Source organism: Schistocerca americana, chromosome 4 (assembly GCF_021461395.2).
Source record: "Schistocerca americana isolate TAMUIC-IGC-003095 chromosome 4, iqSchAmer2.1, whole genome shotgun sequence".
NCBI classification, from domain to species: Eukaryota; Metazoa; Arthropoda; class Insecta; order Orthoptera; family Acrididae; genus Schistocerca; species Schistocerca americana.
Window position 1 is genome coordinate 241,859,425 of NC_060122.1, and position 27,063 is coordinate 241,886,487.

Sequence of the window (27,063 nt, forward strand, 5' to 3'; positions counted from 1 at the left end):
GATGTCAGCCAAGAGGGCACCTCTCAGACAGGTTCTGGGAGAACCACAAAGGGGATGGTGCATATTAATGTCACCAAGCAGCAGAAAGGGGTGGGATATCTGCCCTGCCCAATTAGCTGGAGGAACTCTGCCCTGCTGAAATCGAATGACGGAGGATGTAAACAGTACAAAGGGAAAAGGTAAAGTCAGGAAGGAAAAGGGAAACTGAAGCAGCTTGAAGGCTGGTAGTCAGGGAGATGGGTTGGCTATGATATCATCCTGTATGAGGAGCACAACTCCCCCATGAGATGGAATGCCAACCTCGGGGGGGAGGGGGGGGGGGGTGTTCAAAACGGACCGGGAAAGAGAGATCAAAACAGTCGTGAGGACGCAATTTTGTTTCCTGAAGGCAGAGAACAAGTGGACGCTGCGATTCTAAGAGCAGCCGTTGGATCAAAGGCCGCAAACATTCCATTGGAGGAGAGTCATGAGTGTTGGCATTCTTTTGCTGTTGGCCTGCAGAGTCCAGGGCAGAAAAACGGTTGGTGGTGTGCACTGATGACACAGAGGGTGGCTGGATAAGGGTGTCATGTGATGACACCTATGAGGACCTTTGAGTTGGCAAAGGAGACCGTTTGCCTTTGTTTTACTTCTTCGAGCCTCTCCAGTTAGCAGAGGAAGACTCCAGTGTTGGTTGGTTGGAAGGACGTAGGAAGTCTTCAGGGGAGCACTCCTCCTTTCCTTTCTGGCCTACTTTTGTGTAGGAGGTGACTTCACCCCATGAGGCAAGAGTTTGGTGGCATGTTGCACAGCTGGATGAGGAGATGAGGACGCTACTATGACATCCGGCGATTTCACAAAAGCAGTGTTAAATTTGAAGTCGCATGTCTGTGGGGCCACGTCCTTCCTGGAGCGAGATGTAGCAAGAACACTACTGTGGGTGCCTGACGGTAGAACACAGGGTTTCGACTAGCCAACAATTTGCGAGCGACCGGTTAAGGCACTTTTTCCTTCACCCGTGGACAGCCCGCTCATCAAGATACACAGGACAATCGCAGGAGGAGGCAGCATGGTCGTCACTGCAGTTGATGCAGAGGGAAGAAGGAGGCGGACAATCGCCCTCGTGAGCATTCCTACCACAGGTTACACATTTGTTGGGTGTCGACAGGGCTCTCAAGTGTGGCTGTAATGATGACACTGGTAGCAGCGCATTGGGTTAGGAATATATGGCCTGACTGATGACTCCATAACCTGTGTTGATCTTTGATGGAAGAACCACTCTATCAAAAGTGAGAAAGAGAGTGCATGTGGGCACAAAGGCAACGCCTACTTTTTTCATCACCCGATGGTTGGCAATGACACCCTGATCAGAGAGGTATGTTCACATTTCTGCCTTGGTCAGACCATCAAGCAGCCTAGTGTAAATAACACCATGGGAAGAATTCAGTGTTCGATGGGCCTCGACACGAACAGGATAGCCATGGAGGAGTGTAGCTGCAAGCAGTTGTTGTGCTTGAGAATCAGAGGTAGTCTCCTAAAGCAATTCAGAGTGTCAGCTTTTGCATAAACACCTTTCTGAATAATAAACAGATTTACAGTAGCGAAGGACTGACCGTCTTCAGTACGTGAAAACATGAGGAACCTTGGTGCAGCTGGGAGGGGTCTTTGAATCATTAGCTTTAGTGAAAATGGTCACTGTTATTTATACCCTCGCACTGACACTGAGTTAAACTCGCACACTTCCAACTTCCAAAAACATACTCAAAACCATAAACTTAGTGTTCATTACGTATATTACATCTCAGTTTGTACATATTTTTCACCAGCTTTCTAGTGCTGATTGCAGCTTTTATGTAACTCAAATGGTTGGATCACAAATAATGCTTTTGTCACAGCAGACACTAGTTTGTGTCATTATGCTATCAGTAAAAATATATAACTAAACCAATTACCCCCATCCATCCCTAATAATATCTGTCTATTAATGCTGGTGCTACTTTCAATATTTCTTATTTTATACATGGGATAATTCAACTTTTATGCTTGGATTATACATTCTGATCTGTAATTTAAAATACATGATAGCCACAAATAATAGACTTTAACAATCCAATAGCACTCACTTAGACCTCTCCATAAACACTACATTTGTAAGGATTGCTTACAGTATTACTGAGATAATTTTTGAAGGTAGTTTTATAAATAAATTATTTAAAATTAAATAAATTAGAAACTGCACTTTAAAGTGACGACACGTCTACACCCATGCACTCTTTAAAATTTTGACTTTGTAACCATGTTAGTGGCTTATCTGTCAACAGTTGGGTTTAGTTTTTATTTGGTACTTCCTCTGCTCAGTCAATTCGGCCATGGTGGATACTCTTCTAGGCTCATGTTAATGGCCAGACTTTTCCCACCACACAGCCTGAGCCTCAGGCTAGCTGACCTGCACTCTAGATTTCTCATACTCAGAGCTACCAATCGCCACACCTCAAAGGGTGCCAACACCTACTGAGGACACCGCAAAGCTAGTGCAGCCCAGCTTGGTCTCCACTGCTATCAAAATATGCCCTCATGGCTGTGACAACACTCGCTGATTCAGCTGCTAATGTTACAATAGGAAGTGTGTGAATGACGGTGTCTTGTAACCGCTTCCGGGATGTACTGTCTCAGACTTGGTAACCCATGCACAAGTAGACTCATGCAAATGGGACCCCCTGATCTCATGCCCCACGCACTCAACCTTGGTATTAAGCAATGTGGAATTTGTCACCTTCAGGAACTTCTCATTATCCATAAAAGGTTTATTTGTGCTCCTGCACTGGAGCTACATGAAAACTGCATGGCTCATCAACACATCTAATGTTCTCCAGCTTACATTACTGTGTCCTTCCACAAAATCTTGAGAGCAAATAACGCCGTCAAGCCAACCCATGTGTAATCCCTCTCCCTTACCCCTAAACATACAAACATTTTTTTACATGTAGCATAATACTGCAGGGGAGTCCATACTGAAGTTACACTTGATAAGCATGACAAAGTGTATGATTTACAAAGCACAAAACCATGGATTGAAGTACAAATGTTATCTATGGAAGTGTGTAAAGTGCTTCATAATGTCTACAAGATTAGAATGATGGCCAACATTGACAAGTTTCATTCTTAACTTTCACTTCTCTCCAATCATTGTGAATTGTGATTTATTAGTCTCAAAACATACACTTGCAAATCATGTAATTATGGTACAGGAGACATGTCAAAAATTACAAACTAGAATCAAATATTAATTTTTAAAACTATATTTAGTCTATGTAGCAGTATCTATATTTTCTTATTTTCCAGCATAGTAAATATCTTTCTTGATAATGGACAATTTTTTTTTTCCCACAACATATACTAATTTGCGGTTGGATTCTGCTCAAATTATCAGTTCATCTTCCATGAACTCTTCTAATGAGTAATAACATTTGTGTATAAGAATTTCATGTAACTTCTTTTTTAGTATCCCTAGTACCATGTTTAGAATGTTTTTGCCTTTAAGTTTGTTGTAGACTTTCATGCCCATATATTGTGGGGACTGAGCATATAATTTCAATCTATGGGCAGGAAGCATAAAATTATCTCTATTCCTTGTACTGTATCGATGATCAAATTGGTTTCTAATTAACAATTCTGGTTTGCTGCGTAAAAATATCATTAGCTCGTATATGTATAGGGAGGGGGACAATCAAAATTTTTAGTTTCTGTAATAATGGACGATATGATTCTCTTTGCTGTGCAGTGCACATATTTTTGACAATTTTCTTCTGGAGCTTCAGTACACGAGATATATTATTGGAGCTCCCCCAGAAAATAATGCCATATCTTATCACTGATTCAAAGTAACTTAGATATGCTACTTTGCGAGTGGACATGTTAGTAGCACTTGATAATATATGCATGGCATATGCAAAGCTACCCAGATTGCTGCACAGATACTCAATAGGTGTGTTTCAGTTTAAATTCTTATCAAGGTGTAGACCTAGAAATTTGGCAGAATGCACTTCTGTTAATTCTTCACTTTTATGATTTATACTAATTTCCTGGTCTCTTGACTGTTTGGTTCTGAATTCAATCAGGTTTGTTTTTCATATGTTAAGCTTCAGACCATTTAGCTGGAACCATGACTCTAGCCTGCCTAATGTACCAGTGACTAGCAGGAATCGTTTCTGTTTCTTTGCTTTCTATCAAGACAGATATGTCATCAGCAAACAGGATGGATGGTGAATTTATGTTTAACGTTAAGTCGTTGACAGACAATAGAAAGACAATTGGACCGAGGATCGAACCTTGCGGGACACCCTGTGTTATTGTTTTCCAGTCTGAATGGTAGTTTACACCATTTGAGGAGGTGATTGTTATTTGTTTTCTATTAGATAAGTAAGAAGTAAGCCATTGAAGTACTGCACCCTTAATCCCATATTTTTCTAGTTTGTGGATTAGCAAGGAATGATTTACGGAATCGAAAGCCTTTGTCAGGTCACAGAAAATACCGGCTACTTTACTTTTTTTTGTCTAGAGCTGTGCTGATTTTATCTATGAAATTATTTATGACATGTGTTGTATTTTTCCACTGCTGGAAGCCAAACTGATTGCACAAAATAATCCCCTGTGATACAATAAAGTTTTGGATTTGTATAGCAGCTACTTTCTCAAAATTTTTGACAGCACTGGAAGGAGGGAGATAGGACGATAATTCCCCATATCTTCTCTTGACCATTTCTTAAAAAGTGGTTTTATTTCCGCGTATTTTAATGATTCTGGAAAACAACCTTCTTCAAATGATTAGTTGATTAATTCAACTAGTGGAGGACTTACTATTTTGTACACCAATTTAATTACTTTCGCATTCTGCCATCAGATCATACTTTTAAGAAAAAGCCATCAAGCCAGGAGAAAATGTATACCTACATTTTTGTATTTCACTTTGTGAAAAATATTCTTCACCTTTAAATCAAATACCACAAAGGAAAAGGGATAATTCAAAATATTCTTTTTCTTTTGTAAAATAAGATAAATTGTTGTTTCTTTGTTATTTTTTGATTTTGTAACAGATATTCTTTATCTTTTCTTTCGAATTTAAAATAAACCACCAAATTTTCCAAGGTTCTGAGCAAAATATTTGACAAAACTGAAATTTTAAGTGATAAAACTGATAAAATAATCAGGCCCAGACAACAACATTTAAAAACAGGTCAAGTTAATTCTATTTTTTAAGCTGCACTACTTACAGTAGGCTTAATCTATAACATTAACACTTTTTTCTGGATAGAACACACACATTCATCTGAAAGTGTGGTTAAGTTCAGCCACTTGATGTTACAAGGGACTCAACAATAGCAAGTAAACCAGGAAATGGAATTGGACAAATATCCTCTCATTTCAGCCAATGGAATTAGGGTGAAGGTCCTGAAGATTACACAAATTACAGAGTAACATCATCTGTTGTACTTAGTTCAGTAGTTATCCCAAACTACAACAGACTGGAATACTTACAAGCTACACATCTTTATGGCAATAAATTTTCTTCTATCACAAAGGATATAAATTTATTCCTTAAATTATAGTTCATTACTGATCCTCCCTGCTTCTAAGTCCCTTTAAAAAAATCTAATGGTTTAAAGTTGGGGAAAGTTCTGTCTCCAGGAACCGTTTGAAGTTTTGCAAACATTCTGTGAGATCGGAATGTGTGTGATTCAGACTCTTCAGAAATAGAACACAACTCAACTTTGATAATGCTACAAAACTAAAAAGAAGCTGATGCAAATAATATAAGATTAGCTAGAAGTGTTTGTTGGGATACCAATGATTACTCCAAATTTTTATATCAGCTTTTGTTTTATAAGGAAAGACATATACAATGTAGTAACCTGAAAACCTGTATTACCCAGTTTAGCATAAAATACTGTATAACTGAACTTGAATTAAACACTATAGAGGTTTTTTAGCCCTCGAGTGGGCACATCCTTTTTTATAACCTGAGTGGATGCATAAACTACTTTTTAAACAGTAAAAAATAGACGTGTTTATGTTACCAAGGTACACATGCATGATCAAAGTCACAGTTTAATCTTCGTTTAATTAAACAATGATAAAAGAAAATTACATTATGCAAGCTAAACTGTTGTTTCATTAAACAATATTAAAATAAACATTCATGTATCACTCTGTTGCTGCATAGAAGTATTACTCCACAGTAATGACCCACTTGCAGCATTAAACAGAACAGTTGCATCAGATCCCAGCCAACCACCACTTCTTTTGCTAATTATCTCAGAGAACTGCCTCATTGTGGGATTGTGCAGCTGGCCCTATATCTGGGTAAATTTTTTCCTCATCTAGCTCGCTGTTTATTTTACATTACTGTTGCTCACCTGGGCGTATGACAGCACAACTTAGCATGTGTTGGTGGTGGTGGTTTGTGTTTAACGTCCCGTAGACAACGAGGTCATTGGAGACGGAGCGCAAGCTCGGGTTAGGGAAGGATTGGGAACGAAATCGGCCGTGCCCTTTCAAAGGAACCATCCCGGCATTTGCCTGAAATGATTTAGGGAAATCACGGAAAACCTAAATCAGGATGGCCGGAGACGGGATTGAACCGTCGTCCTCCCGAATGCGAGTCCAGTGTGCTAACCACTGCGCCACCTCGCTCGGTACTTAGCATGTGTTAGCCGAAGCAATAATGAAGGAATAAGTACAGGCTCACAATAGTAAAACAACAATGGAATGGTACAAAAGACAACGTTATTTGTGGTTTGCATATTTTATGCACAGGCGCCCCTGCTTGAGGATTAAACACAAAACATTAAAAATGTTAATTACTGAACATTCATAAATGTCATTCCATTACAAGGCTAATCTGACAAAAATTGAATTAACCTATTTCTGTTTCTTTAGTCAGTAGGTCCTTGTCACTCATAATTCCATAAAAAAATTCTTAACAATTGTGAGTAATAAGGGGTGATTTGTAGATACTCAACTTTAAGTAAGACAACTTCTCAACAAAGATCGTATTTGTAAAACTTTTATTTATGACGAGCGTTTTTGGTAAAATAGAGTTTCGATCATCTCATGAATGTGTACATAAAATGTAAAGCACACTAAATTATGAAATAGCATACAATGTCATAAATGTAACACACAGTGTGAATTATTATTAGTCACATCTTGGTGAAGATTAATACAAGTACCCAATTAGAGCTGTAAACATACTCAATATCTTAAATGGCTGGATAGTTGATGTAAGGTGCATTGGCACGTCAAGAGTTAAAACAAGTATTTACAGTATGTTTCGCCAAGTGCGTCCATCCCATATTACAAGTCACAGAGTACATCACTGATACAAGAGTGGTGCCAAGCTGACACACTGCAAAAGTTAGTAGAGAATATGTCAACATTTAATGCCTCTAGAGGCCACTTGTGTATTCCTGCCATCGTCAATTGCAAATTTAGGTTAGTGCATTTCTGTTTTGCATGTTGGTATTAGCATTCCAACCCGTGGGATTTGTCCCATATTGTGGGACATTTTTTATAAATATTTATCAAGAAGGGACAAAGGTTTTTTTTTGCTAAAAGTAAGATGAATATGGGATATTTAATTTTTGCCTTTAATACAGTGTAGGAATGCTTATGGTACATATAACAGCAAAGATAAACATTTCATGGAAGTACACAACACGTGCCATCTGCCATTTGTACAAACCAGCAGTCAGCATCCACTATGGGCACAATAGGTTTGCTTAGACAACAGTAATACATGTGCACTGTTATACGTACGATTGTCACATACCCTGAAAATACAGTAAAACAGCTCACAGTAGTAATTATACAACACCCGCTGACTGCCATTTTTTCAACCAGTAATCTGTATGTACTCCATTATAGTAGCTATCATTAGTTCAAATTTCCCTTCGTATGCACTAAATTAAACACACCATTATTTATTAATGAGTGAAATGTGTGAAACATTTGTCGAGTTTTCAAATAAACAGTGCCTCTCAGAATGCAAGTGAGATGGGAGGTCAAGACAAGTGGCATGTTACGCTGTAACGTAGCACATAGTTATACGGTATTGTTAGAATTGGTTTAATTTGCCCAGTTCAGTGTCACTCGAAGTTATTACCTGTTGATTGTCACTTGGACTGAGTCTTGTGTGCAAATCTTGATCTTATTAAATAATAATTGTTTCTGAGTGGTTTGTTTTGTACACATTTAAAAATGTCAGACTGCAGTGCAAAGAAATTTAATTCCAGGTGCAGTGTATTAGACCTGGAAAAAAAATATTAGAACTTTCCAAGACTCTTGGCTTCAATTTGACATATTTAAAGGGTGGTTGCAGGCCGCAGAAGGTGACAAAAGAAAGGCATGGTGTAAAGAGACTAACGTGATTGTTGCTCAAGATAATAGCAAACTCAAAAAACATGCTTCTTGAGTTAAACACATTAAAAATGTTAAAACTGTGCAAAGTAGGAACTGTTGTGGATTACTTTTCGAAAATGTGTAATGAAAGCAAAAATGCAGATAAAGTGAGACAGCTGAAATAAGATTAGCAACTTTTCTCATGGAGCATAATGTTGCATTTTCAACAGTGGATCACCTTGCTCCTGTGTTAAAAGATGTTTTCCCCGATTCCAAAATTCCTTCAGAGGTGACTTTACGTTGAACAAAGTGTACCAATATAAGTGAAAAATGTTATTACAAAAATCGAAATTGATAAAACAGTTCAGTTACTAAAGGATAATAAATTTTCTATTATGGTGGACGAAAGTATGGAAATATCAGACAGCAAACATTTGTGGCTTTTAGCCAAATGTGTCTCACCAATTGACAGGCATGTGAAAACACAACGTCTGGAATTGATCCCTTTATATGCCAAAGACTGCTCGGCAGAAGTCCTACTCAGAGCTATGCAGAGTATGTTGAAAAAGAAGGATATTCCAATTACAAATGTAATTGGCATGGCTTGTTATAATGCATCTGTAATATTGGAAAGCCATAATTCTGTAATGACAAAACTTACAAATGTTGTACCAAACTTGATTGTTTCAGCTTTACTTGCCATTCGTCTGCTTTAGTTGTATGCAATGCATGTGAGAAGCTTCCTAGATCCTGCAAAGAGTTAATAAGGTACATGACAAGCTACACATCTGGCAGTGCAAAGCGCTGCACTATTTTACGAGAAGTTTTTGGAATCAAATATAAAAATTATTGGGTATGCGATGGCTTGTTTTACATGCATGTGTTGTTGGCCTCCTCGGAAACTGGGATGTATTTTTGCACTACTGCCAGTTAGCAACTGTTGAAGTAAAGTCTGCAGAAATGATTCTTTGCAATTTAGAAACTTCTTACACTAAAGCTTACATGTTGTTCATAAAGTATGTTTTGGTTTACTTCAACAATTTTAATGCCTTATTCCAATCAAGGAAAATATTTATTCACAAGCTTTCGGAAGATTCTCAGCATCTATTCCAAAACATAGTCAGAACATTATAAACCCTAGTGTCCTCACTGAAATGCACAAGATATATACACTTCAACCATGCCATCATCGCTCATTAGAGTCAGGGTATCTTGGCCCAAATCTGAACATTTATTACAAATTTTTCCTCGAGAATGTTAAAATGGAATTTATCAAATAAGATTTAAATGTCTTTATTTCTATATCACAGCAATCTAAGAAATGAAGAAACTTCTACCTATACACAATGTATTTTTTGGAAACTTAAAATTCATAGAGCCAAATAATCCATTAACAGCTGACAGAATGTCCCAGATAAAGGCTGTATCATGTGTTGCATCGAAATTTGGAGGATCTGATCTAAATACCTTAGCATTTAAATGGAGAAGTCTTCCACCTGTGCCTGAGGATAGGATGAAGGAATTTTCAGAAATAGACTTGGATTGATTGCAGAGGGAAAGTGGTGTAAAAACAAGGAAAAGGAACAGAACTGGAGGAGAGAATTTAAATTCCATATGTGTTGTGAGATATTCTTTTCAAGTAAAAGGAACACACTGTTGTTGGGTGGTCTTCAGTCCATAGACTGGTTTGATGCAATTCTCCATGCTACTATATCCTGTGCAAGATGCTTCATCTCCGAGTAACTACTGCAACTTACCTCCTCCTGAATCTGCTTAGTGTATTCATCTCTTGGTCTCCCTCTACGATTTTCACCCTCCAAGCTGCCCTCCAATACTAAATTGGTGATCCCTTGGTGCCTCAAAATGTGTCCTACTAACCGATCCCTTCTTCTAGTCAAGTTGTGCCACAAATTCCTCTTCTCCCTAATTCTATTCAGTACCTCCTAATTAGTTATGTGATCTACCCATCTAATCTTCAGCATTCTTCTGTAGCACAACATTTCGAAAGCTTCTATACTCTTCTTGTCTAAACTATTAATCATTCATGTTTCACACTCATACATGGCTACACTCCATACAAATACTATTAAAAAGATTTCCTGACACTTAAATCTACACTCGATGTTAACAAATTTCTATTCTTTAGAAACACTTTTCTTGCCATTGCTAGTCTACATGTTATATCCTCTCTACTTCAACAATCATCAGTTATTTTGCTCCCCAAACAGCAGAACTCATCTACTACTTTAAGTATCTCATTTCTTAATCTATTTCCCTTAGCATCAACTGATTTAATTGGACTACATTCAATTATCCTCGTTTTGTTTTGGTTGATATTCATCTTATATCCGCCTTTCAAGACACTGTACATTCCGTTCAACTGCTCTTCCAAGTCCTATGCTGTCTCTGCCAGAATTACAATGTCATCGGCCAATCTCAAAGTTTTTATTTCTTCTCCATAGATTTTAATTCCTACTCCGAATTTTTCCTATGTTTCCTTTACTGCTTGCTCAATATACATATTTAATAACATCGGGGATAGGCTACAACCCTGTCTCACTCCCTTCTCAACCACTGCTTCCCTTTCATGCCCCTCAATTCTTACAACTGCCACCTGGTTCTTGTACAAATTGTAAACAGCCTTCCGCTCCCTGTCACCTTCAGAATTTGAAAGAGAGTATTCCCAGTCAACACTGTCAAAAAGCTTTCTCTAAGTCTACAAATGCTAGAAACGTAAGTTTGCCTTTCCTTAATCTATTTTCTAAGACAAGTCTTAGGGTCAGTATTGCCTCACGTGTTAAAACATTTCTACAGAATCTGAACTGATCTTCCCCAAGGTCGGCTTCTACCGGTTTTTCCATTCATCTGTGAGGAATTCGTGTTAGTATTTTGCAGCCATGACTTATTAAGCTGATAATTCGGTAATTTTCACATCTGTCAACACATGCTTTTCCTGGGATTGGAATTATTATATTCTTCTTGAAGTCTGAGGGTATTTCGCCCGTCTCATACATCTTGCTCACCAGATGGTAGGTAGAGTTTCGTCAGGGCTGGCTCTCCCATGGCTATCAGTAGTTCTGATGAAATGTTATCTACTCCCAGGGCCTTGTTTTGACATAGGTCTTTCAGTGCTCTGTCAAATTCTTCACGCAGTATCACACCTCCCATTTCATCTTCCTCTACATCCTCTTCCATTTCAATAATATTGTCCTCAAGTACATCAACCTTGTATAGACCCTCTATATACTCCTTCCACCTTTCTGCTTTCCATTCTTTGCTTAGAACTCTTTTCCATCTGAGCTCTTGATATTCATACAAGTGGTTCTCTGTTTCCCAAAGGTCTCTCTAATTTTCTTGTAGGCAGTATCTATCTTACCCCTAGTGATATATGCCTCTACATCCTTACATTTGTCTTCTGGCCTTCCCTGCTTAGCCATTTTGCACTTCCTGTTGATCTCATTTTTGAGACATTTGTATTCCTTTTCACCTGCTTCATTTACTGAATTTTTGTATTTTCTCTTTTCATCAATTAAATTCAATATCGCTTCCGTTACCCAAGGATTTCTACAAGCCCTCGGCTTTTTACCTACTTGATCCTCTACTGCCTTCACTGTTTCATCTCTCAAAGCTACCCATTCTTCTTCTACTGTATTTCTATCCCCCATTTTCGTCAATTGTCCCCTAATGCTCTCTGAAACACTCTACAACCTCTGGTTCTTTCAGTTTATCCAGGTCCCATCTTCTTAAATTCCCACCTCTTTGCAGTTACTTCAGTTTTACTCTACAGTTCATAAGCAATAGATTGTGGTCAGAGTCTTACAATTTAAAACTTTGTTCCCAAATCTCTGTCTTACCATTATATAATCTATCTGAAACCTTCCAGTGTCTCCAGGCCTCTTTCATATATACTACCTTCTTTCATGATTCTTAAACCAAGTGTTAGCTATGATCAAGTTATGCTCTGTGCAAAATTCTACCAGGTGGCTTCCTTTTTCATTCCTTATCCCCATTCCATATTCACCAACTACTTTTCCTTCTCTTCCTTTTCCTACTATCGAATTCCAGTCACCCATGACTATTAAATTTTCATCTCCCTTCACTATCTGAATTATTTCGTTTATCTCATCACACATTTCTTCAATCTGTTCATCATCTGCAGAGCTTGGCATATAAACTTGTACTACTGTGGTAGGTATGGGCTTTGTGTCTATCTTGGCTACAATAATGCATTCACTATACTGTTTGTAGTAGCTGACCCGTGCTCCTATTTTTTTATTCATTATTAAACCTACTCCTGCATTACCCCTATTTGATATTGTATTTATAGCCGTGTGTTCCCCTGACCAGAAGTCTTGTTCCTCCTGCCGCCGAACTTCACTAATTCCCACTATATCTAACTTTAAGCTATCCATTTCCCTTTTTAAATTTTCTAACCTACCTGCTCAATTAAGGAATCTGACATTCCATGCTCAAATCCATAGAACGCAAGTTTTCTTTCTCCTGGTAACAACATCCTCCTGAGTAGCCCCGCTTGGCGATCCGAATGGGGTACTCTTTTTACCTCCGGAATATTTTACTAAAGAGGACGCCAACATCAGTTAAACCATACAGTAAAGCTGCATGCCCTCGGGAAAAATTACGGCTGTAGTTTCCCCTTGCTTTCAGCCGTTCGCAGTACCAGCACAGCAAGGACATTTTGGTTAATGTTCAAGGCCAGGTCAGTCAATCATCCAGACTGTTGCCCCTGCAACTACCGAAAAGGAACCACACGTTTGTCTGGCCACTCAACAGATACCCCTCTGTTGTGGTTGCACCTATGGTACGGCTATATGTATCGCTGAAGCGCGCAAGCCTCCCCACCAGCGGCAAGTCTATGGTTCATGGGGGAAGGAACAGACCACACAATTCATAAAGTGAAACAAAAACAGCTCAGTCTTCATAATAAAAAAACCTTGTATTAAGCAAAAGTTTAAATGTGGGACGGAGACTAAAAGAGGGATGAGTATGTGTTTGGGGAGTAATATTTCTACAAATGGGAAGCTGTATCTACTGAAAGGAGAAGCCAGCATTTCAATAACATATATCCTGATTTTACACTATATCAGGTAGTATTGTAAGGGCACTAGTAAATAGTGTCATGTAGAAGAAGGTATAATTAGATGACAGACAAACACTAACTTCACTTAACAAAGGTTTATTCAGCACTTGCATGTACAAGAGCACGGAGCGAACTTCCTCCGGTCAGAACACATACAGTATATATACAGCTACAGAAAATTACAGTACGATGATTCTTGACATCTGTGGATGTTTCTAGAATGTACTCGAACTGAATATAGAAATTAAAATTGTGCAGTCCAGGTGAGTTTTGAACTCGCGACCCTCCATGCAGCAGTTTAGTGTCATAACCACTACACCACGGAGCTACTCAGTTTCTTCTGCGACACTGCTCCCTCCTTAAGAGAACAGCGTCTCTGTGTTATGTCCTCCTAGTCCGGGAACAAGTCATCCGTCCTACACACACTGCCTCCTGATTGATGACTGATTCTCACCCTGGTGGTGATCTCCTTATGACTTCTTTTGCCATTACACTCTTCATCACCTTTCCACTTGTGGCCTGTCGCTGGAGCTTCTCCCTGGATTGCAGGATCCTTATAGGACTTCATCAGAAGGACGTGGACCGTATTTCTGATCTTTCGACGCCTTTGTCGGGATTGAAATCTTCAACTTCATAAGGAACATCAGACAACTATTTTACAACCTTATAAGGTCAAAAGTAGCATCACAGGAGCTTCTCAGACAGACCAACCTCCAGAACAGGAGTGAAGATCCAGACGAGGTCACCAGGCTGGTAGACAACAGGGCGGTGACTCTCGTCATAGCTTCGGCGATCGTTTTCTTGAGCCTGCAGTGTGCGGAGTTGAGCTTGGAGTTGAGCTTAAAGCCGAGCTTCCTCAGCTCTGGTTAACACCTGGCCAATGTAATCATCGTCCACATCATCAGGATGTAACAGAAACACAGTGTCCATCGTCGTCATCGCCTCGGGTACATACACTGGGAAAAAATGGCGTAAATCCTACAGTGTCTTGTTTGGTGTAGGCAAATGTCATGAAAGGTAGCACCTCATCCCAGTTGCTCTGCTCAACATTGACGAACATTGATAGCATGTTAGCCAAGGTCTTATTAAGGTGTTCAGTAAGCCTGTTAGTTTGCGGATGGTAGGCAGTCGTCATGTGATGAGTAATGTTGCACCGACGGTTTATCTGTGTCACAAGATTCGATTGATAAACTTTTCCTCAATCCGTAATTAACGACCTTGGGGCATCAGGTTTTAATACAATATCTTCCACGATGAATTTGGCTACCTCGGATGCTTCGACTCTTCACGGCTTTTGTAATGATATAGCATGTCAGATAATCAGTGCAAACAACAATCCATCTATTGCCACCAGCAGACGTTGGAAATCATCTAAGGAGGTCAAGCCCAACACGCAGGTAATGCTTTTCGGCTGGTGGAATTTGTATGAGTCGTCCAGGTGATTTCTGAGGAACTGCCTTTCTCCTCTGGCACTCTCAACAGTCCGACACATAGTGACCTGTCCAGAAAAATCTCTTGTGGATCCTATCGTATGTCTTAATAAATCCTAAATGTCCGGCCTCAGGTGTGTCATGGAATTTCTGTAGAACATCTAAGTGCATGTGTTAGAGATCACTGGTAGACAACTCTTTCCAAACAGATCAAAGTTTTTCGTGAAAAGTAATCCATTAACTACCTTAAACTGTCCTTTCACATCCTCTGACCAATTTAAGGCAAGCATAATTTCAGATATTTGGCGTCCTCCTCCTGCTCAGCAGAAAGATCCTGGAGTGCAGCGGGACAGCCACTATCTTCATCAAAGTCTTGATGGTCTTGCACAGGGTGAGTCATGCCGTTGGATCCCAAAACCCATCAAGCGACAAAGTGAGTGATGGTCTGTAACGACTGTGAATGGCCTTCCATGGTGATACTGTTGAAATTTACACACGGCCCAGATCACAGCAAGAAATTCTCTTTCTGTAGTTGAGTAGTTTCTCTCGGCTTTTGTAAGTGCCCTAGAAGCATAGGATATAACCTGTTCTTTTCCATCAGAAATTTGCACCAGAACAGCACCAATACCAAACCTGCTGGCAACTGTGTGTAGTTCTGTAGGTGCTCTCTTGTCATCCAGACCAAGTACAGGGTCAGTCATCAGAGCTTTTCACAGCACATTGAAAGAATCTTGTTGAGCACCACCTCAGATAAATTTAGCATCAGCTTTTAACAACTCTTGGAGTGGCCTGGCTTTGATACAATAGTCTCTGATAAAATAACAGTAATAAGAACATAATCTGAGGAAGCTTCTCACATCTCTAATACTTTTAGGAATAGAAAATTCCATTATAGATCTCACTTTTAATGGGTCTGGCTGCACACCTTAGTTTGACACAAGGTGTCAAAAGTATTTTGATTTCTTTTGCTCCAAAGGGACACTTTCTTAGATTAAGTTTCAGACTGCCTTGTTGGAGACACTTAAGAACAGCCCTCAGCCTTTTTATGTATTCATCAAATATCTCTGAGAACACTATAATGTCATCTAAACAACAAGACACATCGTCCATTTCAGGTGACTTCGAAGATTTTCCATCATCCATTCAGAAGTTGCTGGTGCATTACACAAACCAAACGGCATTGCCTTACACTCATACAGGGCCTCAGGGGTGATGAATGCAGTTTTCTCACAATCAGCCTCATCTACTTTGATTTGCCAGTATCCCGAGTACATGTCCATAGTTGAGAAAAGCTTAGCCCCCTTCAGACAATCTAGTGTATTGCCAATTCATTGAAGAGGGTAAACACCCTTTTTAGTTATCTTATTAAGCTTCCTGTAATCAACACAAAAGCGCCAACTGCCATCCTTGACCCTGACGAGAACCACTGGTGACGACAATGGGCTCTGTGAAGGTTGAATAATGTTATTCTTCATCATTTTCTCTACGTAGTCGTAAATTATTCGGCATTCCATTGCTGACACATGGTATGCTCTCTGGCTTATTGGTTCATGGTCTCCAGTGCTAATCCAATGCTTCACCATCGATTTGTCTAATTTGCTCCTCACCTGTGGACTGAAGCATTCAGAGAATTCTTGAAGAATGACAAGTAGCTTCTTCTGTTGTTCCTTAGTGAGATCTGGTGATAGTCGAGCTAGAAGATCTTGTCTCGTAGTGGTAGTGCTAATTTTGCCCATAGACTCGGCATGGGAGGTTTCTATGACTCTCAGCTGTTCTGCAATTAATGGCCCAGTGTTTGCTACGCACATGCGTCTTGGAAGGATCTGCAGTTCTCGGTGACAGTTAACTATCCACAATCCACCAAATCCGTTCTTAAGCGAGAAGACAGAGGCTGGGATGACCCAGTTAATCTTCAGTGGTATGCTTCTCTTACATTTCACTACAAGATCCATGGGCTGATGCACGGCATGAAACATGACAGTTACCTTTCTAGTGCTGACTGCAGGAATGATCACTTTATCCAGCACACAAAGTGCCCACACACTCAGATGCACATCTCCCTGTCCACAGTATCTCATCTCATCAAACATAATCTTCGAGCGACCAAAATCTATAATTGCCTGAGAAGCTTTCAAGAAGTAGCATCCAAGAAGGACGTCATGACTACACTCTTGTAAGATGATGAATTCTAAGGGCTGTGTATGGCCACTTATACCCACATGAATGACATCTTCCTGTAGGTTTTATATATTTCCCATTAGCCACCTTCAGCAGAGATGTTTTGTGTCAACGAATATGGTTTTCTGCAACTGGTGATGGTAATTTTCCGAAATGACTGAATATGATGCTCCAGAGTCCACAAGAGTTTGGGCTGGTCGGCGATCCATGAGGATATCGACGTCGTTTCCTATCATTTCTGTAGTGATCGGTGGCGGAGGATTTTTTTCTTCGGCAACCTCACCTCCAAGGAAGGTCGCATCCTTTAGCTTTTCAAGTTACGGTGGCTAGGTGATTGGCTGGAGCTCCTAAACAGCGATGGAGATCTTGATTGGCATGTTGGGGAGCATCCTCTCCAGCAGCTAGCTTGTGGCAATGATCTATGTCGTCCTGCACCCACATCTTAGTCGTCCCAGAGTTGGCGTCAGGGTCATTCTATATCAAATCACCCAATAAAAAATAAATTTTACACCCACCTCCTTAGATTTTCATGAAATTTGGCTCAAATGGTTCTAATACCATCCTGACAACACCTGCAATTTTTTTTTTTTTTTTTTTTTTGCTGTATCTCTTACAGTTTTTTTTATAAATTTTTAAAGTTTTTATGTTTTGCATCTTCTGAACCTTCGGAAATGGTCAGTTTAATTTGTATTCAAAACTTTAAATTTGCTTATCTTAAAAACTCTTTTAGATAACATCATGAATTTTTGCAGCAAGTTTATTTATTATACATATTTGAAGATAAAAATGATGCTATTAAAATATATTAATATTTTCTATGAAAAAAAATATATGTATTTTTTTTCTTTTTTTTTTAACGGATGTTTTGTTTTATAAGAATTGCAATATCTCGAGTCTCAGACCTGATAGAATGCTCAAATTTGTTTTAATTTACTCTTAAACATATAGGCTACTTGATAAAACAAAAATAATGATGGCTTTTTAACATGTTGTTTATTAATTATAGTAGATTACATTAGAATTATGTACAAAGATAGTTTACTTACGACACTTATGTATAACCCAACTGATTGCTTGAAACATTGAATTTTTTGAGTAATTTTGTCTTTTTAATAAACATTAATGCTGATTCAAACTGTTTTTCCACTTCATCCAAGAGCTTTCAGTTCTTCTGATACAGTCTTTTTTGAAGTAATACATTCTCCCAGTGCCGCTTGATTGAGGTGCGTCTACTACACAGACTATGTGCTCCAAAGGCACTATGCAGGAATCTTCTCTTTCAGGCCAATAAAATGATGCAGCGGGTCCTGAAGGATGTAGAAATAGAATTTCTGCATCTTCTTCATCATTGAATATTGTTTTTACCAGTCCAAAGTACCAGTTACCATCATAATTTGCAGCCACATAGCAATTTATGGATGGTTCAACACGAACCCAATCAGAAGAAGAATAGAAAGAAAAGACTAAGGAGGGTTTTACACTATCTGTGGTCCTTCTAATTTCAAGGTTGTTTGTTGGAAGTGGTTTGAAGTTATGAAAACTTCTAGTTCCAGGAATGGTTCGGGTTGCTGAAAAAGTTTTTCTAGTTTTAACCATAGCAAATCAGCTTCTTTTTTGTCAATAAAGTGAAAATGAATGTTTTCAATATTTTTTTCACAAAACTTATACACATCGATTGCTGTCTTTATTTGTTCTTTGTCTGAAAGCTGTAGACTGGCTTTCCTTAAAATTATTTTAATAGTTCCTCCTAGGCCATCACAAACTGACTTCCCATGACTTGTTGCAAAAAAAAAAAGAGTGTTGGGCCTTCAAATTAAAGTCTCTCAAGTGTTCAGTCAAATTTTTAAAACTGTTTCTATTTTTGCACTGCCCAGCACAACCATCTATAAAGTAGTGAACTGAGTCAATGTCAGTGTGATGTAATGACAGCCACTTTGTAATTTCTTTTTGTACAAAGTTAACAAAACCAGTGTCATGTTCTTGGTCATCACTAATAAAACAGTGGCTGGAAACAAAAACATTGTTTTCCTCATTTCTTAGAAAAACTCCAACTGGGTGTAGAGTACAACCACCTCTATTCCAGTGGTAACTTTGGATCTCATTTTGTATAACAAAGGAATAATTTTCACTGAAATCCATCACAATAATTGCTGTTTTGGGTGGAGGGTCTTCTTTCAATCTTTTAAAGGCTGCTGATTGGGATTTTGCTATAAACGAGTGTGGGGTGAGCTTTTCCAATGACCTAACCAATAAAAAAATGTAGTCTTCAACACTGATAGACTGTTTGATCATTTCTGCCCTGTCTGTGTTAACCCACTGACTGATTACAATTTCTTCTTCTAAATCATAATCTTCACTTAGTTTTTCAGTTAAGCACTCTGTTAGTGCAGTATTTGCAGGACAGCTGTTGCAATGATGTAGCATGCAGTTTTGGTTTTCTGTGTTGCACACAAACATCTTAATTAGGTCTTTATAAGATTCTTCAATTTTCACAGCATCCAGTAATAGTTTAACATTCTGGTGGATACTGCATACTAATACAGTGTGTGTGCCTGCAGCACCAGCAAGGATACACCATTTAGGCCTCAAGAAACAAAAATCCTACTTCTACCTCTGGATTCCCCCATTTGAAAGAATAATAGAGTTCTCTCAAGTTACACAAAATGAGTCTTTTTTGCATGTACACATTTTTTTGAACACTTACTTTGTCTTTTGTTCCAGGTAGCACTCTGGAACTTTCATCCTTTTCATAAAAATCTGTTACAAGTCTTACTGTATTTTCAGAAAGAGTTTTACCTTTTTTTGGACCAGGAGTTTCCAAAATACCCTTTTCAGATTTTAGCTTTCTAGCTTGTCGCACCATGTACTCACTTACATTAAATTCGTTCATCACTTTATTTCGAGTCCAAGAATCTGGAGCCAAGGTCAGGATCTGGATTTTTCTAGACCTCCCAACAGATGAAATCTTCTCTTTCATAAGAGAAATCATTACATCAAAATCCTTTGCTTTCTCAACCACACTTTTATCTTCTTCGTCATCATCAGAACTTGGTGCATCATATTTTAATGCTTTTGAAACCGCCTTTTTTGCAGTCTTTTCAATACTGCTGACCTTCCTTTTAAAACAAGACCCTTTACTTTGTTCTGACAAGCCACGAAGCTTTATCAGTGTTAAACCTAAATAATCAAGAGCAATGTTTGTTTGTACGAGGGATTCATTTCTGGATTCCAATGATTCTAATTCAACCATGACCTCATCATCTGTTTCACTTTCATTGACTTCAACTCTTAATTTTTCCTCACAAAAGTTACGGCATGTTGAACAAAGCTTTTGTCCAGGTTTTATGCTAATATGTTTTGCCAGTAATTGTTTAGAAAGATCCAAGCCTACACTTCTCAACGATTTTTTGATGGGCTTTTTGTGTTTTCTTAGTGGGTCTACACATGTTGTTTGATACTTTTCAAAAACATTTAAAAAGTAGTAGTAGCTGTGGTGTGAACATATATTCTTAAATTCACACAGATTAATTCCTGATCGTAAGTGGATCAAATCTTTTTCTTCCTCACTCAATTCTGATACCGGTTGTAACTTTTTTGAAGGTGTGTAGGTTGTTTGGAAACAGTCAGATTTTTTAAATAACCCTACACTACAGGTTTGAATATCTGACATACTGATTTCACTTTTGGTCTGATTACTGTTCTGGTTACTTTTATAGGATATTGGAAAAGAATCTCTGTAAACTAAGCAACAGTACTTACTGAGAGTTCGAATAAACTTAATAAAATACTATCCAAGCACTATTTAACACTGTAATAATTTTTTACTTCAAAACACAGGAGTAACAATACAAAATCCAAGTGTACATTGTTACTCCAAGAAGACAAAAACTTATTTTCGGTGTCTAAGTCACTTGGCATTTTTTATTTTTGAAATATAATTAATATTATTTTAAAAATTAGATAACTATTAAGCAGGTTAAAAAGCCAACATAATTTTTCTTTTATCTAATAGCCTATACAATTAAGAGTATTTTAAAACAAATTTGAGCTTTCTATCAGGTCTGAGACCCTAGATATTGCAGTTTTTGTAAAACTAAACATCCGTTAGCTTAAAAAAAAAAAAGAAAAAAAAAACCTTATAAATTTTTTTCCGTTTGGAAGAATTTAATATACCTTTATGGTAATTTTTTTTAACATTTAGATATAATACACAAACTTATTCCAAAATTTCATACTGATATCTTGAGTATTCTTTAATATACAAATCTTTTTAGTTGTGAGTACACGTTTAAGTTACAATTTCCGACTGCTGAAACAAAGACAAATCTAAAAACTTTAAAAATTTATAAAAAAAAAACTATAAGAGATAGAGCAAAAAAATGTTACAAGTGCTTTCAGGATGATAAAAGAAGTAACTGTATCAAGTTTCATCAAAATCTGACATGGTTGGTGTCAAGGCCTGGGTGACTTGACATGGAATGACCCGTCAGCTAAGATCGGCCTGCTGTCTTTTGGTGCAGGCGTCATCAAATATCCGCCACCTTTCTTGACAATAGCGTACCACGTCCCAGTCGTCCACAGTGGAAACATACTGGTTGGTTATCCTGTTTCCTCCATACGTCAGTCTTCCTTGATACCCAAACAGGTTCCTCACTGTTTCACCGTTTTAAAGGGAAATGAAGGTTGAGGGATTGGGTTCAAAGTCTGTTTCACTTCCTCCCTTATGACTTCTTGAAGCATCTCTGTTTTCTGCTTGCTGTTCAATCCAAGTGCCTTCTGAACTTCCTCTCTCACTATCTGCCGAAGAATACTTGTGAAATCAGTTTCTTCCTCCATTACAGGCATCGGTACGATGATTGGAAGCCATTCAAACTTCTTTTGTGTGATTCTTTTTTGATGCATTGTCTCAATATACTGGCTCCATTTTATGAAGTCGTCTGCTGTCGAAACCACCTTCAGGAGTAGGGTTTGATACATATCCTCAGCAACACTTTTCAAGAGATGTGCAATGTTATCTTCCTCCTTCATTCTAGGATCCACTATTTTACAAAGCTCCAAGGCATCTTGAATGTAGGATGCTGTTGTTTCTCCTGGACACTGTACCCTGCACTTCAATTTATCTTCAGCCCTGCACTTCTGTTGCGCGTGTCGCCAAAATACTTGCGCAGTCCCGCCTTGAATATTTCCCAGTTGGTGAACTACTACTACTTGTTCTCATACAATTGCTTGGCAGCGCCCTCCAAGTAGAAAAATACGTTAGCCAAACACACAGTGTCATCCCATTTGTTAAATTTGGCTATACACTCATATACCTTCAGCCACTTGTTCGGATCTTCGCCATCGTCACCAGAGAAACCTGAAGGATGTCTCATGTGGTGGCACACAGTTGTTTTCATCGTGACATTGTCTTCTTCTTCTGTCTCCAATAGATTGCGATCCGTTGAATATGGCTCAAACTCAGGTTTCTTGACACGTAAATGACAGCTCTATCATGGCCTGATGGGAACCACTGTCTCGTCAATAATGTGCGCTATCACGTTACAATACTCGGCACCTCCGCCAAAACAATGTCACGTAGAAGAAGGTGTAATCAGATGAATGACAAACACTAACTTCACTTAATGAAGGTTTATTCAGCACTTGCATATACAAGAGTGTGGAGGGAACTGCCTCCGGCCACAACACATACAGTATATATACAGCTACAAAACATTACAGTACAATGAATCTCGACATTTGTGGATACTTCTAGAATGTACTTGAACTGAATATAGAAATTAAAATTGTACAGTCCAGATGAGTTTTGAACTCACGGTCCTCCATGTAACAGTTTAGTATCATAACCACTACACCATGGAGCTACTCAGCTTCTTCTGCAACAATATTGTAGTTGTGCAGCCTAAGCCCCACTAATAGTTTATCGTCTTGCGTATGGAATCATAGTCTATTACGTCTTTTGTTAAACCTTCTCTCTCTCTCTCTCTCTCTCTCTCTCTCTCTCTCTCTCTCTCTCTCTCTTTTTGCTAGGCGTCACGTTTTTATTTACTGTGGGACACTTTATAAAGAAAAGGGACATTCTGAGTAACCGGTTGGAACTTTGGAGCTTCAGAGGTTGGCATCACTGGTTGGTATTCAGGTTGCTATGGGTTTATTTATCTACTGTCATTTTTTATTTGCAGTTCACCGTTGCTATCTAATTTTACATATTGCCATTTTGTCATATGGAGATAGTGAGTGGAGCTGTGGACTCCAGAAAATGAAGTGCCAAGTGGAAAAATCTGAACATTTCTGATTAGTGTTTTTTTTTTTTGTGTTTTAGGGCACACCTGAACATTTCTGATACATTCTTTTGTTTGAGTTCAATAGAGGGGTGACAGCAAACCTTGAGGGTTTGATGAAGATCATTTAAACACGTTAATCCACAATGATCCATGTCAGTGTACTCGAGAACTGGCAAATATGATAGCTATGATCGTTCCACAATCATGCAACATTTGCATGCAATGGGGAAGATTCAAAAATTGAGTGAATGAGTACCACATGCCCTAAGCTAAAATCACAAAAATTAGTGGGTGGCCATATGTACACTTGTGCTTGTTCATCATCAATTGGTTTGTGAACAACACCGACCATTCTTACCCTGTATCATTACTGGTGACAAGAAGAGGTGTCTTTATGCTAACATAAGCAAAAGAAAGGAATGTCTGAACCCAAACAAAGTGGCAAGTCATGATACAAAGACATGTGCACGTCCACAAAAGAATGTTACGGATCTGGTGGAACAGTGAGAGTGTGGTGTACTACTAATTGCTTCCCCAAGGTAGAACGATCACTGCAAACATTTATTGTCAACACCTGAGACGTCTTGCAGATGCAATCCAACAACAGTGACCAGGAAGACTGTGTGAAATGATGCTACTATACATTACTGGCTGCTCACATTCTGCTAGACCGAGTTGGGTTGGGAAGTCATTCCACACCCACCTCATTCACCTGATCTTGCGCCATTAGATTTTTGCCTTTTCTGCTCTCTATTGAGCAACCTTCAAGGAAATTTGTTTCTGGACAAAAATGCACAACAAACATGAGTTATTCAGCTGAAAATCATCTGATTTCTACAGTCATGGAGTCAAAAAGTTAGCACAATACTGGTGTACTGTTTTAAAAAGCAAAGAAGAATATATTATTGATGACTGGAATCTGTTTTATGTTTATCTGTTATGTTTATTAACATACAAAAAAATTGTACTAACTTGTGTACTAACCCAATATAAACATGTACAGTTAATAAAGATGTAGTATCTGGTACACAATTATAAAGTTTTTTGTAGCAGGTAAAAGCTAAAATATTTTACAGAAACAGCATATGGAACCACGTAGAGATGAAACAATAAGTAGAGAAAGACACCATCTCATTAAGACTGCAATGTAAGTCACATTTCAAAATCCTCTCTATGTATGTCACATACAGACAAAATAATCACACAGTAACATTTACTGACAGTATGTTTGCACAGCAGAAAACTAGTTATTGTATAAAGCCCCATATGTAGCTCATTAAGTAGGTGATGAGGAGGCAATTTTTCACTAAGTGTATTCAACAAATATTGTCTTTAGCATGTACTTGTAATGGTGAATGCATTACAGGAGATAATCTGTGTCAAAAGCCTGTTAGTTATACAACATTATACGTATCCCAAGATCTATGTACAATTTTGATTCTTTGTAACCTTTACACAAAGGAAACATTACAATCTCAAGATAAGGACAAAGGAAATTCCCTGAGACACTAAAAGATTTAGATAAAATAGGGATGTTGTTATAAGTACAACGTGTAATCACTCGATACATTGCCTATCGATATAAGCAAGGACAAAATATATGAAGTAGAATGACCAGTTAGATTTTACGGGTAAAAACTACTTCAAAATACTGCAAGAAAATGTAACACCTACAGCCATCCTTATGATGTCATTTACTGTGCAGCTACCAGTTTCATCGCTTCAGTGCACCATCTTCAGGCCTTAGTTGGTGCTGAAGGGGTTATCACAATCCATATGTATGATGCATCAGTGGCCAACATAACTGCTTTATGGAAACTATCTGTAACTGTGATACCATCTCTCCAACTTTCTCAACATGAGTTGACAGATGATGATTGGAGAGACGATATCACAGTTAACAGATAGTCTGCGTAAACCAGTTATGTCGGTCACTGACGTTACATATATATGGAGTTGACAGTTGATGGTTCGAGAGATGACATCACAGTTAAAGACAGTCTGCATAAACCAGTTATGTTGGCCACTGATGAATCTTATATATTGATGGTGATAATCCCTTCAGCATCAACTAAGGCCTGGAAATGGTGCACTGAAGTGCTGAAACTGGTAGTTACACAATAAAAGACGTCATAAGGAGAACTGTAGGTGTTTAATTTCTTACAATAGTGAATGGCCATTGTCCCCCAGACCTCCAGTCAAAAGTATAGACACACAAAAATATTTCTTTATGTAATGTAACTGCAACTTTTTGGCTTTTAGCTTCTTTTGTTGGGCTTAAAAGACAACACTTTAAAAAAAAAATGTAATTAAATGCTGTAGCCTACTTGGCACTCAGGAGTGCTAGTTCTGCAAGGTTTGCAGGAGAGCTTCTGTAAAGTTTGGAAGGTAGGAGACGAGGTACTGGCAGAAGTAAAGCTGTGAGGACGTGTCTTGAGTCATGCTTGGGTAGCTCAGATGGTAGAGCACTTGCCCGTGAAAGGCAAAGGTCCTGAGCTCAAGTCTCAGTCTGGCACACAGTTTTAATCTGCCAGGAAGTTTCATATCAGCACACACACTGCTACAGAGTGAAAATCTCATTCAAGTATTTTATTGTCATTCTGGGGAAAGAAGAGAACTTATCAGTTGAAAGATGAACACTTACCAAACCCTCTTTCATTCATTCACATATCTCTTCCCCTGCACTACTACTTGCTTTGATCCACTTTAACCTTTCTAAGTCACCCCCTTTCACATCTATATATCAAAGGAATTGCTGATCTAAGTACACCTCTCCACAGAAAATTCCAACACCACTATTTTTAACAATTCTACAATATTTTGAACCTTATTTATATTAAGTCACCTGGTTTCATTCTGAATTATCCGAGATCCAAATATCCTTTTCAGTTCATTGTTTGGATTCAAATTTTTCCGTCTAACCTCCAGCAATGGTCTCATCTGGTCACTTTTTCCGTCTTTGTTTGTGACACTAACAATATCAGTATTTTCTCCTGGCATAAGCTGTTCAACTAAAACCTAGGAAAGAAAGTAAGATGATTTAATTATTACCAATGAAAACAATGTTTGCATACAGGTGACCTCAAATTTATTTAGATTTCATTTCAAGGAAATAATGCTTTAAACTAGATAGCACGAAATATATCATTGCTATTTGAATTGGAACAAATGGAATAACTATAATCTATTCATACAATGCACTCTAAGATGTAAATAAGTTTCAATTTTTGGAACTGCAAACATAAGATGGCCTGAATTGTAACACATACACTTTAAATTTAACTATCTACCATACATTAAGTTGCTTTAACAGGAAGTGTGATCACAACAAAATAAACTAATTATGTACTCCCGTATTACGTACAAATAAACTAATTCATTCTGCACTGTTTTCATTTTTTTTAGGAAACTGTGTGCAAGGAGATAATACTTACAGAATACAGAGTCATGTTTTGAGAATTATTTCTGGGATTAGTTCAAGAGTTCAATAATGTTGCACACAGACCTCTTTACACAGCTAGAGATGGTGTATTGACAATGTGTGTGTGTGTGTGTATGTATGTGTGTGTGTGTGTGTGTGTGTTTTTCCACTGATCAGTGAGCTCTGTTCCCGTAAATATGCTTCTTGTTTAAAAAGTAATATTAAGCACCATCATAACATTCCAGAACTCTAAAAAATCTCCACAAAGCTTTCGACGGC

The 27,063-nt window shown here is 38.3% G+C and overlaps 1 protein-coding gene across 2 annotated transcripts in view; it reads right to left on the reverse strand.

Annotated features, from left to right (window-relative positions):
- Positions 1 to 27,063, reverse strand: part of LOC124612494 (transcription factor 25) — a 136,492-nt gene that overhangs the window by 70,640 nt on the left and 38,789 nt on the right. For both annotated transcript variants that reach the window (XM_047140732.1, XM_047140731.1), the window contains exon 3: positions 26,209 to 26,381. In XM_047140732.1, coding sequence (XP_046996688.1) covers positions 26,209 to 26,381 — 173 coding nt within the window. The remainder of the gene's footprint in view (positions 1 to 26,208; positions 26,382 to 27,063) is intronic.